Consider the following 20,286-nt stretch of genomic DNA (forward strand, 5'->3'; position numbering starts at 1 on the left):
CTACACCTTCTATAGTTTCAGGCATAGTCAATATTCACTTTGATTTCTTTGGTCACTTAATATTTGATACATGAAATATATTTGGGAAACAGTATTATTTATGAAATTGACCAATTTCATGAGTATATGATGCTCCGATGTGCTAATAACCAAAACTGGTTAAACTATAAATAACTGGCATCTATGTTATTTCACAAACAACATGGTGAAGAATAACTTCGTACTTAAAGAATTTTGTTCCTATTGATTTTTTTTCATATAAACTTTGAGGAGTGGGATCACAGATTCAAACTCCTACAAATAATTGTTGTATGAGGCAATCCTGGCACAGGGGGTCATGGGGCAGTTCCCCTGTAATACTTTCTGGGTTCCAATTCTAGCTCCACCATTTGTTGTGTGACTTTAGACAAGTTATTTAATCTCTGTGACTCAATCTCCTACAAAATGTGAGTGATAACTGAATTTTCTCTGGCAGAGTTGTCACAGGATTAAATGACAACACATGACAAGCTCTTAGAACTATACTTCACGTATATCAAGTGTTCCATAAATGCATGCTGGTTATATTAAATACTAACCTGATCTTTTTGGATATATATATATTAATATATATAAATATATATTAATATATTTTTATATATATATTAATATATATATTATAACATACATTTATATATATATACACACACACACATATATATAACCAAAAAGATCTGGTTGTATTTAATATAACCAGTAGGATAACCCATATCAGTTTTACTGCAACTTTATCACCAAAAGACATTAACACCTTTTTTGGTGGTTCTTACTTAATGAGTAGCTATCCAGTGATATCTTAGCACACTTTTTTTTTTTAAGCCAGAGGCAGTGGACACCTGAAACTAAAATTACATTGTATGTTAACTAACTGGAACTTATTTTATTTTTTTTAAGTTTACTTATTTTGAGAGAGAGAGAAAGAGGGAGCACAAATGGAGGAGGAGGGAAGAGGAGGGAAGAGAGACAGAATCAAAAGCAGGCTCTGCACCACCAGTGCAGATCCTGATGTGGGGCTCGAACTCAGGAACTGTGAGATCATGACCTAAGCCAAAACCAAGAGACAGCCATTTGACCAACTGAGCCACCCAGGCATCCCTTGACTAACTGGAATTTAAATAAAAACTTAAGAAAAATTTAAATGTACAAAAATTTTAAAAATAAAATAAATAAATGTCAGAGAGAAAAACAGTTGTTCCTCAAGTAAATTTAAATATCTTAAATGAGGGGCACCTGGGTCAATCAGTAAAGCATGCAACTCTTGATCTCAGGGTTGTGGGTTCAAACCCCACACTAGACATAGAGTCTACTTAGGAAGAAAAAAAGACAAAAGAAAAAAATTAATTGCTCAGATGAAAATAGGTTTGGAGATCTTTACTCTTTATTCTTAACTATTATATATACTCTGGCCGAGTACATTACCAGTTCAGTTTTTTTATAAAAACCTGCCTTTTTTCTTCTAATAACGATCGGCAAGCAACATGAAAAAAGGCAGAAAATAATGGGTGGTAATCCCACAATTGACAACTTATCTCAGCAGACTTAATCTATTTATTCTTGTTATAGTAGCCAGAGATCATTCTCAAAGGAAATTATGGAGAAAATATCCAAAATTGGCCACTATGCAGTTCATACCAGCCCTTGTCAAAAAGATCCTAATTGGAAGATAGACATGAACTTGGAGAGATGATTTCTATAGTGCATGTGATAGCTTTGGATATTTGTTACATCTTTAAAAATAACAGCACATAAAAAGGCAGATTTTGACTATGTTGAAGGAAAAAAGTATGATTATTAAACTCTAAGTCAAAAATAAGCACAAATATCTAACTGCTAAGAAACCAACAAAACCAGTGTCATGAATGAACTCGAGTAGAAACCCAACAAGGTCTGAGTTCCAGTCCTTCTTGTACTGCAAATGTGATACCTAGAGAAATGCCTTTCAAACTGTAGGTCAGGATCCATTAAGGAGTCATTAAGTCAAAGCTAGTGATGAGTTCTGTTTTGTTTTGTTTTTTAATGATAAAGAATAGAACACCACACAGAATATGAGCAAATATTGCACTGTATGTGTGTGGGCTGGTGCTAATGGTATTTGTGTATCTACATTAGATGAGAAAAGTAGAGGTGTTTCCTATTATGGATGATAATATGGACTAATAAAACGGTATTCTATTCAGCGTATTTCCGAAACAAGATTGAAAGCCACGACGTAGAATCAGTCACTTAATTTCTGTGAAGATGCTTCCTCATCCCTTAAATGGAACTTACCATTCTGTTTCAGAGACTATACCCGAACAAAGTAACTTCACTGTATTTTTTTTCAACTATAAAACATGGTATTAATATGTTATGGTTATAGAATTTTGGTTGGGTTTCCTTAGAGTTTGATGTTACTCTGCCATATATGCTTGCAGCATCAAGTCACTATGCTAGAAATCCAGACATCCAAAGATAATTCTGAAAATGTGGTCTCCTTAAGAGTACAGTTGGAGACCAGAAAGTCTAAAATTTCTCAAAATCTGTATAATCTCCTTTGCAGTATCTACCATATCACCTTAGGGGGGCACGGGGGGGGGGAGGGGTTGGGAAAGAGAAAAAAAAAAACAAGAATAAAGAGAGGAAAGGCAGCACCTCTGTGTTTCTAGGGCCTCGTGAAATAATCTTCACTTAGTAGAATGACCAGAAGAGGGAAACATGTGTATACGCCATTCCCACAGGCGGCCGCCAGCTCAAGGACATCAGCTGCCATCCTGCTGCCTGCATAGCTCTTCAATGGTACTTGGCCTACGGATATAAATCACTCCTCTTCACCTTCCATTTAAGTGTAGAATCCTGGGGACACCTGGGTGGCTCAGTCGGTTAAGCAACCAAATCTTGATTTCAGCTCAGGTCACATCTCATGATTCAGGAGTTTGAGCCCCACAGCTGGAGATTCTCCTTCTCTCTCTGCCCTTCCCGCCACCCTCAAAAAAATTAATTAAAAAAAAAAAAATAGAATCCTGTGCCAGGCTCTAAATGTCACAATTTCGGGCAGCATATCATTATTTTCCATACATGTTATGTGGATACACCATGGTACCACAAAGAGGAAACTTTTAAGACACTAATACACTAATACCTAAGAAACTGAAAACAGCTAAGAAGACAGGTACACTCACTCCAACTCTTCCACACAAGCTACCATTAAAGCACCCATTTCAAGGAAAAGGTATCATAAAGATTCCATATAATAATAGAAGGTATCGCTTCCCCTAAAATAGAGAGAGCTTTAAAAAGGAATGGGATTCCTACTTGAATGAGAGCAGAACACTTCAAGAGAAATGGAGGACAGGAATTCTTTTGAGGACTCGATGACACAAGAACTAAATATGTCATTTTTAAAATGACACTCATAACCTTCAGATCAGCTTGTTCTGAGTTTTGCTTCTTGTCAGGCTCATGAATTTTATGCACTGATCAATCCAGCACATAATCTCCCTCTAAGCTTAAACAGGCGCACACATGTAAAACATCTGGCCGGGGTTGAGAGGTGCAGTTTGCAGCTTAGTGAGATATGCCGGCTCACCTGGGAACCCTGTGCAGAAATGGCTGCTGAATAAACGAACACAGAAATATATATGCAACAGTCCTAGCATAACTTTCTCTGTGACTAATTCCCACCCCTTTAAGGGAGGAAAGGGAGGGATGTCTGATGAGGGCATGCGGGAAGCAGGTAGTGATCATAAGGAAATTTGTGAGGGGGCTACCAAGAACGTTTTTGGCACTGCGTGTGGAGTTCTTACTAGAGAGAATCAAACAGATTGAAAAATGAACAACCAGCACCTTGGTTCTGGCAGCCTGCCAGGTAGCTTTTGCTTACCTTTGATCCTGGTTAAAAACCATGCAGGATGTGTCACAACAGAAGTGTCTTTCTTTATAACAATCTCTACACCATAGAGGTATCTTTCTAACCAAAGGACACATTTGTTTGGAAGAGCTCTAAAGAATATTGGAAAGGAACTTGATCTCATTTGATCAAGAGGCTGGGACTCAGAAACGTTAAGTGACTTACCTAAGGTCACCCAGCTGGCAGCACTGTCTAGCTTTGGGCCAAGAGCTACCCAGAATTTCCCAAGATAAAATATGTCCATCATTGTGCCTACTAATATGTTTTTAAAGAGACAAGGTCTCCTCTCCCTCAGGACTACAGCTTTATCACTATATCTTCTAATTCCCTAGAATCAGAACACTTTGGTATAAAATTAAGCATTGTTTTAAAACCATCCACCAATTGGGTGGGGAGAGTGCCCACATGTCAGGTTTGAAAAGGAATTTCTATCTCTGATACATCTTACTAAGGCATGACATTTAAGAAAGTTTATCCATATTTACAATGTTGCTTGAAACTGAAACATAAAGACACATAATTATCTCATATATAATTGATGGTGGATAAAAAGCATCATTGGGAAAATATACAATTTGCATTAAAACTTCAGGTATTCCAAGTTACAAAGACTAATTTATTTCATAGAATGAGGAATTACATTACTACTACACCTGATATCAGCCAAACATTTGTGTCTATAAAGTATCTTTTCTTTTGTATTTATAAAAACTAGAAAAGAAAGCACATGCACTAGCCAAGGTTAAAAAAAAAAAAAAAAAAACTTGCAGCATAGACAGCTACAAATAGTGCTCTCCATGGTGAGAAATAAAGTCCACACTTAAGTATCCTAGCAAAATTTTCACCACACATACACACACACACAAATGCACACGCCTAACAGATGGATTCTAAAAAACAGCTAAGCATTCCATAAGCCAAATGCTCAAAAATTAATAATAAAAGATGGTTAACATTCCTGTATGTGTGATATTGTATAAATGAGCAGACCCACCTCTGTCCTCACTTCTCATCTCAACCTCCTTTTCCCAACGCTGAGCTCACCCTCCCACCTCCCCCTACTCTGCAACCAAATTACAACCACCCAAAAGCAAGGTGTCTGCTGCAGCCCAAAACATTTGACCGATAATATCCGGTTTGCCATTCCAGGAAATCCCAGAGTGTGTTTTAAGCCTCTGCCCAAGGCTTATAAAGAAAGGCGAGAGAAAAACTAATCAATACCAGCACCCAGCTGTGACCTGGCACATAAAGAAATCAAGAAAATAAATCCCATCCATAATCTGTATAATTTAACACTTGGAAGAAAGCAACATCTGGGATCGACTCCAAGCGGGACAGTGTTGCTGGATGGGTCTGTTTCTTCCAATGAGTGTTAAACCCAGTGACAAGGGGACACTCCAGTTCCTCACCATTTCAGCAAAGGCAATGTCTTTCCCAGCAAGGGTTAATCTACCCAAAAAGGTGGGGGAGAGTGGACAGAAGGAAAATAACAACCACCAACATCTACTCCTTGCCAGGACAGTGCCTGGCAAAGGTTCCCATCACACTTTGAAGAGAGGGAAGGCTGGAACCCCTTCCCAAAGGTGGGTCCAGGACAAACTATTGTCTTGCTGAACAGTCACAAACAGAAAGAAAGCTCATTAGCTTTCATTGACTTTGTTTAATCTTACAGTCCTTTCAGTGGACTCCAAAGTCCTATTCCCATGCAAAGTTTAAAAAAAAAATCTCCTATGACTAAGATTCCCTGGAAAGGCTTTCCACATTGTCTAAATTACAGGGAAATTAATTTAGAACAGAAGCAGATACCTACACATCATCTAAATCACTAGATCTGTACCCAATTAAAAAAAAGAAAAAGTACACCAATCAGCAGAACGGGGCATTATAGGGAATAAAGACTGTTAGTAAAATCCAAAATGCTTTCTCCCTGTTAAACCTTCTGAGAGGTTATAATTGCATTTGGCCGCTGCAGGCTTGTCAGAGAGCCTGGCTTCTTAATAGCCACAACCTTAAAAGGAGTAACTGTCAAGGGGCGACCCAGCTGAAATCAAACAACAAAAACAGGAACTGTAATCAGCCTGAAATGGGAGGAGGGAAAGGAAGGGAGACTCCTGTATTCATCAGTCAACATTAATGTCCTTTGTTGTTCACCTTTACACAGAACAGCGAGCATTATTACCCTGTTCCTTCTCCTCCGAAAGCCAGTGTCAGGGTAATGCTTTCCTAAAAGCTGTCTCCTCGCCTCGAAGACCCAAGGCTTTCTGATTTCCCCTTCCCCATTATCACTCCACAGCTGTCCTCCACCAACCCCCAACGCGCTTACCCCGGGCCGAGAGGGTGGCCAGAAGTAAAAGCATTGCTGAAATACCCGTTCCCCTCCAAAGACCAAAGAGGCGCAGATGTTGAAATTTACAATCCCCCCAGCCCCTAAACACTCACACCCCATAAACCCGGGATAGGAGGAAGGAAGGAAGCTAGGGTCAGGCTCGGTCTGTCAGAGCGGCTCCTTTGAGGACAGTGCCACATTCCGCACTCCGGGAATGTCGAAGGGAGCCGGAGGGAAGGTTTTGCGCCCCCCTCCCCTTCTGTTTTGGGGGTGTTCTCTCTGCGCAGTACTTGTTGTCTCTCTCTCCACCCCAGGGAATCGTTGCAGCCCACTGCCCTCTTTGGGGAAGAAAGATAAGGAGGGAGAGGAGCGGAACGCCGTTCACCCTCCTCTTTAACTTGACTCACACACGCCCCGTCGCCACTCCAAACTCCGCAGGCAGAGCCCGCAGCAGGAGGGCTGGCCGCGCGCTCCCCCAGCCGTCCCGGCACTCCGGGAGCCGGTGCGGGGAGCACCGATGGGGCGGTGAAGGGCGAGACCCCAGCGCATACCCCACTGCCCGGAGCCGGCTCGGCAAAGCCCCAAACCCGCAGCGCGATGCCAGAATTAGGCATTTCCAGCCCGGCAGAGCGAGAGGGGCGCAGGGGCAAGGACGCGAAATGCGCACCCGCTCGGGCCAGAGCGGAATAAAAGTTCGCCCCGCGGAGACTTACCCACGCCGTATTTCTCGTGCTCCGTAGGTATCCACATGGCTAAAGGGGGGTCCGGGGTCTTCCGGCTTTGTAATCCCCGCGCCTTCTCCGTCTCACAACAATGCACAGCTCCCGAGTAGCGGCTGCAACGCTGAAGCCCCGCGACTCCGCTCGGGCTGTGAGCGCTAGGCAAGGTCTGCGCTGGAGGCTCCCGAGCCCGGCGGTGACACCGCTCCGCTGAGGCTGCGCCGCCCGCCGCTCTCCCGGCGGCGGCTGCTCACAGTCCTCCGACGCGCTCTTGGGGACCCGGCGGCGCAGTCATTGTTCTGATTCACTGAACTAAGCTACAAGCCAGGGTACTCTCCGGCGCACCCCCGCCCGCCAGCGCCTCTTCCAGCCCTCCCTGTCCCAGAGTCCCCACAGCACGCTGGGAATTGTAGTTCTGGGCCGCTCCATCACGGAAGGGGGCGTGGCATCATCGGTTGGGGGCGGGGATTAGGCGCCGCTCTCCGTGTCCTATTGGCCTAGAACGTGATGGCGAGGCGTGGACGTGGAGGAAACCCCGCGGTGATGGGGGGGTTCGCCTCCAGTCGCGTTTCCATTGGTTCCGGGCTCGCCTAGCTGCCCTCCCTTTTCTCGCCTGCCTTGTAATGGCTGCTCCCGAGACCCAGGGGGCTGCTGCCCGAGGGGAGGAGGACTGCAAGAGCAACCATAGCGAATCTGGGAGTGTCAGTTATGAGGGTGAGTACGGTTCCACTGAACCGTAAGTGGTCTTTTTCCCTCTCTCTCCGACCAGGATTGCAGCTGACCGCCAGGCAAACCCCAGGAGCCTGCCAGCTCTAAAGCCACCTGAGCGCCAGGGATCCATGGGAGGGGCCCAGCGGGGCGGTGTGGGGTCGGAAGCGGATACTTGGTGACGGCTGTCTGGGTAGGGAAAAGAAAATGGGATGGAATGGGCTTCCCGGCGACCAGAGAAGCTCCCTGAGCGTTTTTCTTCGGTTTGGAGCTCCCAGGTTTGCGCTTGCTGCCGGGTGGGTGTGTGTCAAGTCACGTTCGCGCATGTGTGATTGTAACTCCGGTATTAGCTCTCTCCTCTCCGGTATCCTGCCTCCGCCTCGGTTTGCTTGGTTTGGCCTCGGGAGATATGTTTTACTTGTATTCGGGCGGTTTTCCGGTTGCAGATTGGTCACTTCTCTCCACTCTACAGATTTATTCAATTGCTGGCAAGAGCGGCATCTGAAGAGAAAGTGTCTCTCACAGCCTCTTTGGTAGCTCTTGACCGCCCCAGGCGATCGCCAGGATTGAATGTGGACCCAGGCTGAGTTCTTCGAGAAAGAGGAAAGGAAATGGTATTTTGCAGTCTTGGCTTCAGAGAAAATTTGAAGGTGGTTATGAAAATCATCGCAACTACTTTGACGCTACTTGTCTTTGAAGTTGCCCTCTGATCCACTATAGAGATCATAAACCAAACTTTGAAAGTTGCCAGGGGGATTGATTGTCTTGAGGATGCCTAGCCCTATTCGTTTACCTTTAGTGCATCTATCCCCGCCCGCCTCCCTTCTTTTTTTTGTCTTGTGTAATTTAACAAGTTGTCTTTTTCTTTCTTTTTTTTTTTTTTAATGTTAATTTATTTTTGAGAGAGAGAGAGCACCAACAGGGGAGGGGCCTAGAGAGAAACAGAACTGGCTCCAGGCTCCCAGCTGTGAGCACAGAGCCTGACACGGGGGTTCGAACTCACCAACCTTGAGATCATGACCTGAGCCGAAGTTGGACGCTTCACCCACCAAGTCACCCAGGTGCCCCAACAAGTTGTCTTTTTCTATTTGACATGGTTTGGGGGCTTAAGGTTTCTCTGGCCTTATTTGAGATTTTTTTGGTTATTTTGTTTTTGTTTTCACGATTAAATTGACATTTCGTTTTGAGTGTTTATCTCAGCACAGAGATAAAGTGCAGTCTCCTCCCACTGCCCGTCAGTGGAACTACCTATCTCTGAAATTATTTTAATACCTCTACCAAAGAAATCTTTGATAGGCTCCTGACTTGAAATACTTAAGTCCACACCTGACCATTTCATTTGGGGGCTCTTATTTGGTGGTAAGATACTATTAAGGTTTTCCAGATTCTCAAAGTTCCAGAGGGCTAGCTGTTTAACATTTAAAGATGAAATCCTTGGTGAATTTATCCCACGGATTAACTCATATAAAAGAAAATTGGGAGTTTCTTCCAAAAACATTGTTGGACAATTAGATATCATTAGTTATTTAAAATTATGAAATTTTTCATTATAAATATTTGAAGCCATTCAGAGGTGTGTAAGTTAAATGAAAGTTCCACCACCACACAGTCCATTCCCAAAATAATGACTGTTAAAAGTTTGTTGTGTGTTCTTTCTGACATATTCCTAGATGACACACATCTGTATTGTTTTGATTTTGAAAAATAAAAAGAGATCATTGTATGTAAGCTCAAAGATCTGCACCCCGTTCTCTCCCAATGATCTGTATATTTCTTCCATGTCAGTATATTTGTTGCTTCTTTCTTTTTAAAGACTGCCAGTTGTATTCCATAATACAAATGTACCATACTCTAACCATTCCTCTATTAATGAACATGTACTGTGGCTTTAGTTTTTCAGTAATTTGTAGTGAGCAACTTCATATACATATCCTTCCCCTCTGGCAAAGAACGAATTTCTTGAGGATTTCTTGAGGAATTGCAGGATCAAAGGTAACACAGGTTTAAAATTTTAATAGATACCAGATTTTTCCCTTTGAAAGACGTCAGCATACACTCCTATTAGTAATATATAAATGTCCTTTTCCCTTGTGCTTACCTACTGTGAGGAAATCATTAATCAAGGGCCAATATTTAAATGACTATTGGATTGAATTAAGTAAGTGCTGTAAAGCATAATTCTAGGTTCCAATTTCTTTTCGATGACAGTATGGAGCAGCAGTGAATTTGAAGTATCTGTAACAAAAAAATTCCTCACTGTGGTTCGTAATTGACGAGTATTCTCGCTAATTGTTATCAGTCAATGGGAGAGCTAATGGTTGAGTTTTATGTCTTTCTTGTAAGGTTGTCACTAAAAATCCCCTTAATAATCTATGTATTATTCTGTAACTTTATCTAAATTGTTTTCAAAGCCTGCAAAGTGTGATACAAATTTCGGCTGGAAATAATGATACTGAAATTATATTCATATTTTTTTGTTAAGCATTTACTTAGGTTCTCAAAAATATCTTTCCCTGTAAAATCATTAATTTCCTGAAAACTGCCTCTTTGAGGAGGTTTCACTATGGTTCTAATTAAAATATCAACCTGTGTACTTAATATCCTGGAGCAGAAGAGTTCTGCTAGAATGAATCTCTGAGTGGTGTGCAGGCAGGGATAGCAACTTACCTGAGATCTGAGGCTCCGTCCCTCACCAGGAAAGCCCCCGATCTTGCGCAACACTGCTTTGCATACATTTGAACTGTAACTGGGATTTCATATTGTCCTCTAAAGTTTACAACAGATGGTAAATGGACTCAATTTCTCACACTTTGGGATGTATTACTGGTATTTTTTCTTTTGCTGTTTTTAGTTAGAGGCAGTAAGATAGTACATATAGTTTATTAATTGACAATACTTCTAGGAAATGTTTGAGACGGAGCTGATTTCTGACAGGGTTAATCTGTGCATCCATATTACAATCTGCCATAGTTAACTTTTTTCCCTGCAAATGCATGCTCAGTAGATGACAATCATGGGAATGCTGCTTTGGATTTAGAATGTGTTTCCTCTGGAGACCTTGTAAACGCATTTGCAGTATCTCTAGAAGGAATGGGGGTAGCGGGTGGTGTCAACTCCTCATTCTTATATTTGCTATTTCGATAGGTAGCATCAAGCCTTAGCTAGAAACCTAGGGAGCATCCTTGATTCCTATCTTGCCCTCAGGTCCTGAACCTGACCAGTTACTAGGTCTTATTTTTCTGTGCCTGAAATAATCTTTTGAATTTGTTCTTTCTCTTCATCTCTTTAGCCACTCTTCTATTTCTAACCCTCACCATTGCTGCTGAGTTACTGTGTCCCCCATCCTCCAAACTGTGTTCTTGGGGACCAGAACTTTGACATGTTTGGTTTTGTCTACCCAAGCCTGTCTTGGAACCCTGTCAGTGTTTAATCATTGTTTAACAAGAAATGAATTCTAGCCTGGATGATTGCAAAACCTTCCTGTTGATCTCACATACTCTTGACTTTTGCCTCCTTAAATGCATATTCCAAAACACAAATGTATGAATGCGTCTTCACTTCAAATCTTCAGTGTGGCTCTAATGCTTATGTAATGAAATCTCAATTCTCTGCATAGCATTTAAGATTCTAATCTACTTTTCCAGCCTCATCTTCAGTCACCCTGCTTTCCTTCCCGCATCTTCATTATCACACTTAGCATAGCAGACTGTAGTTATTTATTGGCAGCTTTGTCTACCCTGGTAGACTGTGAACTTCTTGAGGGTAAGAGTTGCCTTATTTTACTTTTATGCCAGTGCTTATCAGAGTTGCGTGAAGTGAACACTCTAACAGTTTAATGGTTAAAACGTATCTGAAATTCATTCAGAATACTTCGAATGGCAGCTATTTTACGCAGAGGAATTGAAATCAAGTAAAGAACTGAGTATATGTTAGGTTTATGAAAGTTATGCACACCAACTAGAAAATGCAGAATATATCATCATGAAGATGATATTTTGTCACAGGTAGTCATAATTAGCCTTTTGACATAACTTTGCAGTCATCTTCTTCTTCTTTTTTTTTTTTTTTCCTTTCTTAATGTTCATCCATTTTTGAGAGAGAGAGCACAAGCAGGGAAAAGGCAGAGAGGGAGACACAGACTCCAAAGCAGGCCCCAGGCTCCAGGCTGTCAGCACAGAGCCCAACACAGGGCTCAAACCCACAAAACGTGAGATCATGACCTGAGCCACCCAGGTGCCCCTCCAGTCTTTTTTTAAGTAAAGTATTAGTGTTGTATAGATAATGATTAAAAAAATACTTTACATCTGTCCTTTATAACCTTGAACCCATAACTTAATGAACTGCTGCATAGACCTTGAAATCGGTGTCGCATCATCTGCATGGCAGTTATCTGGTTTTCCACAGTTTGTCATCTTATTTCTAGCATTAATGCTTAAATCCAGTCTCCTACATTTGACAAGACAGTGGAAAGAGAACTAGACCCTATCTTGGAAAAACTGTATTTAAATGTCAATTCTGGTATTTATCAGTTGTGTATGACTATTGCCTATGCTGCTACATTTATGAAAATATAATACCTACCTTGCAGAGTTGTGATTATTTCATTCAATTATGTATTTATGACATGCCAGCACATTTCCCTTTAGCAGCTTGGAATTGAATAACTATTAGTTGTTTTCAATATAAAGATATGCCTAAATGAACGATGAAACTGCCTGCTTTCTGATTCTGTATTTACTTAGGAAGCAGTCTGAATTGTGGTGTAACCGGGGAGAAGCTTAGGAATGTGTTGGTGATACCTGTTTAGGCTGCCCTTACATTCCCGGGAGTTGTCAGGGTGTCTGCTTGTGCTCTGTACTAGTATTGCAACTATGCGCTCTGAAAGCCTTTTATATTATCTTCATACCCTTTCTCACCCTTACCCCGTGCTGCCCCCTCACCCCCAGCTCCCTAAACACACACCCACGTTCAGAGTCAGCAAGAAGCTCAGATCATCTTGCATACTGGGATGGCCTTGCAAGGTACAAGCTGGAGAATGTCACGGAAGAAAAAGAATTATAGAAACCTCCTTCAGAACATCCTTTATTTTCCTATAAAAATATTTGGGAACTAGCTTAGCTTGCAGGATATTAAGAGGAAATTATAAAAGAAGATATTATAATAATGATGCTGCTAATATTTGTTGAACAGTAACTGTGCCAAGTACTGTTTCAAATGCTTTCACAAGTCTTAGGTCATTTCATCCTCACAACATCCCTGAAGCGGATACTTGTATTATCCCCTTTCCATTTACAACTAGTGCAAGAAACTGGTACAAGAGTGGCTTGCACAAGGACACACAGCAACAGAAACAGAACTTTTATCCTACTTACTGTTATAATGATGTCTCATAGCAACTACATTCCATTGGATAACGTCTGAAACAGACTTCCCTTAGACCTAATTATGTTCCAATGCTAATGTTCCTATAGGAAGGCAATGTGCTATAGGAAAAAGAGGATGTGTGTACATATTGAAGTCAAGCCAATGTAAGATCAAATCCTGGTTACTTACCAGCCATAGGCAAGGTAATCAGCCTCTGAACCTCAGTTTCTCATGTGTAAAATGGGTAAAATCCTATCTGTCTTGCTGGAATGTTGAAAAGATGAGTGAGATGATGATACAGTAGCCTGGTCTTAAATAAATGGTGACTCATTTCAGACACAGGTATGGGCACATCGTTGGCACGTGTGCCACAGGTGATACAGGTGATGATTTTGAGTGCTACAACCTTATTGTGTTCTATTTCATGACCAGGTTTCTGTTGAGGGATTACTTGGACTATCAGACGTAGAATTTACATACACTTCTCATTATGTTGACAAAGACCTTCCATTCATGCAAAAGAACAGTGCTGTCCTCCACAACACATACCCATACACTTCCGCTCTTGAACAATTGAAGATAATATCGATCAGATTCATGTAATAAAAATTATACTGTCTCCTACACATAAATCCATGAGTAAATAGATACAAAATAGTATACTGCCATCTCCAATGAATGAATCTTTAAATATTACTGTTACCTGTTCTTGGAGAACTTTGCCATAGAGTTGGGGTTCAGTTTTGCTATGATTTATTTAATAAACTCCAAATGGATTGGTATTTCACTGAAGGCATCTTAACAAATTGCTGTCTCTTCCTGAAATGTATGTTCCCACTGACCTCATTGACCCAAACGTGAGCAGGGCAGCTTTTTCCAAAAGTGGAGATAGATTTGACCACTCTTGTGCCTTTGTTTACAACTCAGCCACTACTCTTTGTGCCTGTGTCATTTATTTGTAAGTTAGTCAGCTGAGGCTGGGTGCCATCTTAGCTCTAGGAACCAAGTAAAGTTTCTAAAATTAAACAGGATTTAGACCTTTGCTTCCTTTGGGGAAGAGGTATCAACAGTTGAGAAGTGGTAGAATATTTCAACTGGTATAAGTCAATGTGGGATACTGTTGGGCTTTTCCCATGTTTTCGTACCTTTGAATTAATACATTGAGTAAAAATGTGTGGGAGGAAAAACTGGATTCGAAGTCTGAAATATTGGGTTCTGATTGTGAGTTTGCTGCTTTGTAGCACTATGAACATGCGGAAAATTATTGAACCTCTGAGTCTCCCGTTTCATCATAAAAATGCTGCAGTTAAATTTAAAAAACAGACAAAAATGTTGCAGTTAAGTCCTGCCTTTTTGGGAGGTTGAGTGAAGCAGTGAATATAGGGAGGAGTGAAGCAGTTGCTGAGGATGTATCATAAGAAGCTGTGGCGGGTCTTTGGAATTGGAAAAAAGTGGATTCAGAAGTAACTGCCAGTTACAACCTGTGTGACCTTGCACAGGTTGTTTAAGCTCATTATTATTATGACAACTGCTACTAGAAAAGTCTAGACATAACTTGTAAATAATTACAAACTAATCAACATTACAGTTTGAATTGAGACATACTCCTGATTTTATTATATGGAAGCCTTTAAGGATAAGGACTGTCACATACACCTTGGTGTCCCTACATCTTCTACAGTGCCACACTGTGATGGCACTTGGTGTTGGTTGAGTGGTGACTGGGTCCCATGCAGCACAAATGAGGAAGAGCCCCTGGCTTTATCTATGGGAACATTTCAATGTAGTTGGTGGGGCTTTGCAATTATATTTTATCAGAGCTAATTGGAGAGGCCTTTCTGTTTCCATGTCACACTGTGGGAAGAAGTTGATGCATTTGAATCTGCAGTTTGTTTGTATTGACTGAGGAGCTGAAAGCTTTTAAATGTGTTTATTTTTAAAAGAAAGGAAATGCCTGTTCTGACTCCTGGTTTCCCTAACACTGTCCTCATGTCATGCTTTTTCTTAACTGAAAGACGAATCTTCCCCCAAGTAATTATAGAGACCCTGCCTTATAAAAAATTTTTTAGTGTTTTTATCCAAAAACTTAGAGCAATTTGTTTTTTAAGCGAAGGACCTCAGCATTGTGATTGTGGTTATTTATTTAACACAATCTTCTGTTATGTAACAAGCTGCTATTCACCAGTAATAGCCGATTAGAAAAGAGAATATCTTGTACTCCTAAATGTAATTATCATTATAAAGCAATTAATAGCAAGAACTGTTGTTGATCCGTAACACAACATCAATCAAGCTCTCTTTGTTAAAGCACCATACATCTAATTTCCACAAATGGAGGAGGGCAGGGGTAGGAAAAGAAGATGAAAAAGAGTCTGGAAGCTTATTGGAATTTTTTAAAAACCAGTTTGTGAATGATTTTTGAAAGCTTTATAAGTATGCACCCACATGAAGGAAAGTAATGCTAATAACCTACTAAGACTGGGATTTTTTTCTAGCAGCAGTGATCAGAGATAGTATTGTTTCATGGAAAGCTCACTAGACAAGGAGGCAGAGACCTGAGTTTTAATCCTACTTCTGCCTCTAACTCTCTAATTTTAGAGAAGTTATTTGCACTCATGGTTTGTAATGAGTAATTGATGAGATAATTCATTTATATTAGCATCCTTTCAACTGCATCTTTCAAATATCAATAAAAGAAAGAGAAGGTAGGTGTAGCTAGGGAACCCAGTTACACATATCCTAGAGTCTGTGTAAAAAAGAAATATATCTGGATATTCCCTTAAGATCTCATTGCACACGTGAGTTAACCAGATATATTAATGTAGAAAATTTGTGGAGAACCACTGCAATCGATGACTTCTAGGGTCTCTACTCCAAGAGAGTATGGCTAGATCATTAGGACACATCCCATCTCATTCTCTCCCCTCTCCTTTCCATTTTTGTGAATCTAAAAGAGCTATTTTTTAAATGTTTTATTTATTTTTGAGAGAGAGAGTGTGACTAGGGGAGGGGCAGAGAGAAAGGGAGACAGGATCCAAAGTGGGCTCTGCACTGAGAGCTAAGAGCCTGATGCAGGGCTTGAACTCATGAACTGTGAGATCATGACCTGAGCCAAAGACAGACACTCAACCGACTGAGCCACCCAGGTGCCTCTAAAAGAGCTATTAATAGTACTGAGACTTAATTCTGAAAATTTTATTAAGCATATGTGCAAGCTTCTTCTAAATGCTGTAGATATACAGTGATGAAAACAAGATAGCTCTTGTCATTGAGGCTCTTACAGCCTAATAGGGAAGATATAAGTAACACATCAATAACTATAGGGGCACCTGGGTTGCTCAGTCGGTTGAGCGTCCGACTTCGGCTCAGGTCATGATCTCACGGTTCATGGGTTCAAGCTCCACATCGGGCTTTGGGCTGGCAGCTCAGAGCCTGCTTCGGATTCCGTCTCCCTCTCGGTTTGCCCCTCCCTTCCCCCCCCACCTCTCAAAAATAAATAAACATTTTTAAAAGCACATAAATAATTATTTTACAAGGTAGAAAATGTTAAGGACCATCAGAGTGATCAAGATGGAGTTGAGTCAGAAAGAGATTAAGCCCAGCAGATGGTACTATGTCTTGAAGTTGAATAAGATTTGGACATAAAGAAGGAAGAGCATTTAGCACATGCTTAGGCAAAGGGAGGGAGTACAATAGAAAAACTAAGGGCATGTATGGCAGATAACAAGTCAGTTCATTTTGCCTGGAGAGAATACTAGGTAAATAGGAGCAGTGAAAAGAAGTTTGAAAAGGCAAGTTCAAACTGGATCATTTACTCTCAGACATTAGATCCTGACTCTGCAGTCTTGAGGGAAGAGAATGACAAGATCAAAGTTCAGTCAGGTTAACAATGTACTGAAGAGTGCAGGATGAGTCAGGAAGTGTGGGTATTTGCCAAAGAAAAAGATCATGAAGACTCACACTAGAATTTAATAATATGCCTCTGTTAATGAAGTCAGGTGATAGAAATTCCTGAAACTAGAAAAATATGCTGGGACACAGCAGGTGATATATGAAGATTCTACCATTGATAGGTTGAGTGTCTGTTTAGGCCCTGTGATGAGGAAGAGACTGCAGGCAAAGAAGGCCACATAGATGATAAAATAGGCATCAATTAAGTCTAAACGGGTCTAGAACTGTGCTCAATTCCAAATACAAGGAAAGATGGGGATTTTTAGCCAAGGAGCAGGTTGGGGGCAGGGAGGTGGAAAATTACTAAGAGGAAAGATCAGGTGGATTCTGGCTAAACAGACTTAACAAGATTCTTGCTAAAGGCAGGCCAGGGTGAAATATCAGATAATGAGATATGACCTAGAGGATAGTAGAGGATGAGGAACCTCATCAGATAGGGAGAATGGGGGATTCTCTCTAAACTGACTTAGAATTCTTGTAAAACCTGGGCTAGCAAGGCCTAATGAAGAAAAGGATTCAGAGGAGCCTTCAGGAAGCCAGAGTCTGGTTATGGAGAGAATCTTTATCAGTAGCAAGAACGCAATCACAAATAAACTGGAGTTTAAGGACAAGCCATTAAAAGACCTAAGTTAAAAGGAACATGGATTCTGGATGGAGGTCAGATCAGACAGCTTATGGAATCAGGGCAACCAGTTGAGGACTCAGTTGCTGGAAAAGGTATGCAAGTTGAGGCTTGGTTCCAAGAAATTAGTCACATGCTCAACAATGACTAGCATCCCAGACCCAGATGGAGATGAGGCCACTGTCTTGAGGTGGTCCCCTGCTGGAGCAGAGCCAAACTGCTAGTGGATTTAGAGACCCCTGCCGTGCTGATTGGCAGTGTTGGCAGAGGCCTAGCTCCAAGCACCTCATTACGTTTGCCCATATGGCCACTGAACTCCTAACCCTGAGCTCATTAATCCTGAATAATCAACCAGTTGTAATATAATTCTCAAGTATAAGGTAATAACACCCTTTCTTTCTCATGACCCCTAGATGACATGGAATGTGATGCCCCAGAGAAAGATTCCTGTTCTTGATCTTTTTCCTTGTGAAACATCTTAGAAATTATTGGCAGAACAGATCATGTTAGTAATGTCCCCCCTGTTAATGTGATATTTTTAGGTATCAGTATTTATAGTTGTTTCTATAAATAGCACAATTCTGTTTTCATTACTTGAAACTCCAAATACATCCAGCCATATGAATTTACACATTATTACAGCCTAAATGAATTAAACTTTTAAGTAATGGACTGAAAAAAAATCATTTTTTGTTGTCTTGCTTTTGAGAGATTTCATATAAAATTGTGTTCTCATTGTTTTTATTCATCTATGTGATTGAAGTGGGTGGGGCTAATGTAAATTTAGTATGCTGTTCATGGTTTTAGGGACAATATTTCAGGAGTCCAAAGAATTAATTATAAGACAGAAGAATGTTATAATACCTTTTTACACAAAGAATTTCACGATCAAATAATTTTCAGCTACTTATAGCTTCCTTCAAGACTTTAATGTTGCTAATTTTTGTGACCAAGAGATAAATATTATACTGTCATTTCCCAAATATTTGACCCCACTATCTTTTTCTCAAATAGCACACATTAACATTTCATGGGATACCAGTCTTCCATGGAATTTGATTTGGGAAATGCTAGTCAGGGTCATCTTCCTCTTAAGCAGATCGTATTTATTAAGAGCTTAGACTTCCCAAAGAGTTCATCTGTAAACCTCTTCAAAAAGAGATCAGTCACCCAGTGTATATAATAATAACCATTGTCATTCATTTTTATAGCTTTCCTATTTTACTTCAAGCACTTAATGGGGGGGGGGCGGGGAATAAGCGTAGAGTAGTAGGCACAGGATTAAAACAAAACAAAACAAAACAAAACACTATTTGTTCTCCCTCAGGGAGATGTAACATCCTCTAAGGAGCATCCCCTCGCCCCCGTTATATCCAGAAAGCCAGAGTTCTTTTGAAAATGTCTATGGTAGTAATGAAAAAAGTATTTATATAAATAAAACTTAGCCCTTGAGCACAATGTGAGAACTCTTCAAATCAGTATCTTTTGTTTTTTCACATTAGTATCCCTTTCTCAGTACATTTGAATTAAGATTCGAATATTGAACAATGAAAAGGAATGTGTCCCTAAAGTAACCAATTTCTGACCTACTGTTCCAGGGCACTCAAGCCTGTGCTTCTTATTAAGTCAGGTAACCATAGCTATTTAATACATTATTTAAGGTTGTAAAAATTTAATTTACATTCCTCTATCAACTTTCATTGACTTGAAGAATGTAGGTTGGTTGCGATTTTTTTTAATTGCCTATGTGTGGCATCATTGTCAGAAATGTCAGAGTTTCTGAATTACTGTTTATTAATGAAATGATGAATCCAGGCAGCTCTTTGATGTAAAATCCACAAGTGTGATGTAGAGGAATTTTTTAATGAAAGGTTTTCTAAAATAGCTTAGAAATGATTCATTGGACCATTGTTATTCACTTCTAGTTAGCAGTATTCAGAGCCAACTGGCAAATCTCCATTTCTTTAGGATTCTCACTTAAAATGTGATTTCAGAGTAAACTGATTTAGGCAAGCAGCATATAAGTGAAATTGTTCTCTTTGTCTTTCCACCTTTTCCTGAAGTTTCATGTTTGTTGTTACCTCTTGTGATTATACATTAATCAGATTCTGAATTCATCTTATGTATAGATAGATATCAAAAGTTAGTATAATATTATTAATATTAGCTGATCTTTGGACTCTGCTGTGAAAATCACACATACTTGTGGAAACTCAAACACACTTTCATATACTTACTGGGCAACATTTTTTTTTAAGTTACAGCTTTCATAAGTTACATTTTATAAATAATATTGTAACCCTCCTTGTAAATGTAAACTCCCTCCCTTTGTCTTTCTGGTTAAGTCCTATTCATATTTAAAATCTTAGCTGAAGTGTTGCCTTTTATGTAAAGCCATTCATGAACCATAGATTGAATTAGCTATATACTTCTTAATCATATAGTTACTTAGGAGAATCCCTTTACCTGCTTCTGGAGAAAGAAATTTTAATTCAAATAGTTTAACTGATATACTTAGTTTTCAAAGGCCGCCTGTAACAAATTACCACAAATTGGGTGGCTTAAAACAACAGAAATTTATTCTGCCACAGTGCTGAAGGCCAGAAAGCTGAAATCAAGATGTCAGCAGGGCCAGGCTCCCTCTGACGGCTCTAAGGGAGAATCTGGCGGC

General features: G+C 40.4%; 2 protein-coding genes across 3 annotated transcripts in view; one reads left to right on the forward strand and one right to left on the reverse strand.

The window, feature by feature from the left end:
* DOCK4 (dedicator of cytokinesis 4) overlaps positions 1-7,332 on the reverse strand; it is a 428,942-nt gene extending 421,610 nt beyond the window's left edge. Inside the window, exon 1 of the mRNA XM_042970201.1 lies at positions 6,965-7,332. Within this exon, the coding sequence (XP_042826135.1) occupies positions 6,965-7,001 (37 nt within the window). The 5' untranslated portion in view covers positions 7,002-7,332. The remainder of the gene's footprint in view (positions 1-6,964) is intronic.
* A 203-nt stretch (positions 7,333-7,535) lies between these two features.
* Positions 7,536-20,286, forward strand: part of ZNF277 (zinc finger protein 277) — a 111,917-nt gene continuing 99,166 nt past the window's right edge. The window contains exon 1 of one of the 2 annotated variants that reach the window (XM_007089144.3): positions 7,536-7,684. In XM_007089144.3, coding sequence (XP_007089206.2) covers positions 7,594-7,684 — 91 coding nt within the window. In that variant the 5' untranslated portion in view covers positions 7,536-7,593. The remainder of the gene's footprint in view (positions 7,685-20,286) is intronic. The other variant, XM_007089145.2, reaches the window with a different exon arrangement.

This window comes from Panthera tigris, chromosome A2 (genome assembly GCF_018350195.1).
Source record: "Panthera tigris isolate Pti1 chromosome A2, P.tigris_Pti1_mat1.1, whole genome shotgun sequence".
Taxonomy (NCBI): Eukaryota; Metazoa; Chordata; class Mammalia; order Carnivora; family Felidae; genus Panthera; species Panthera tigris.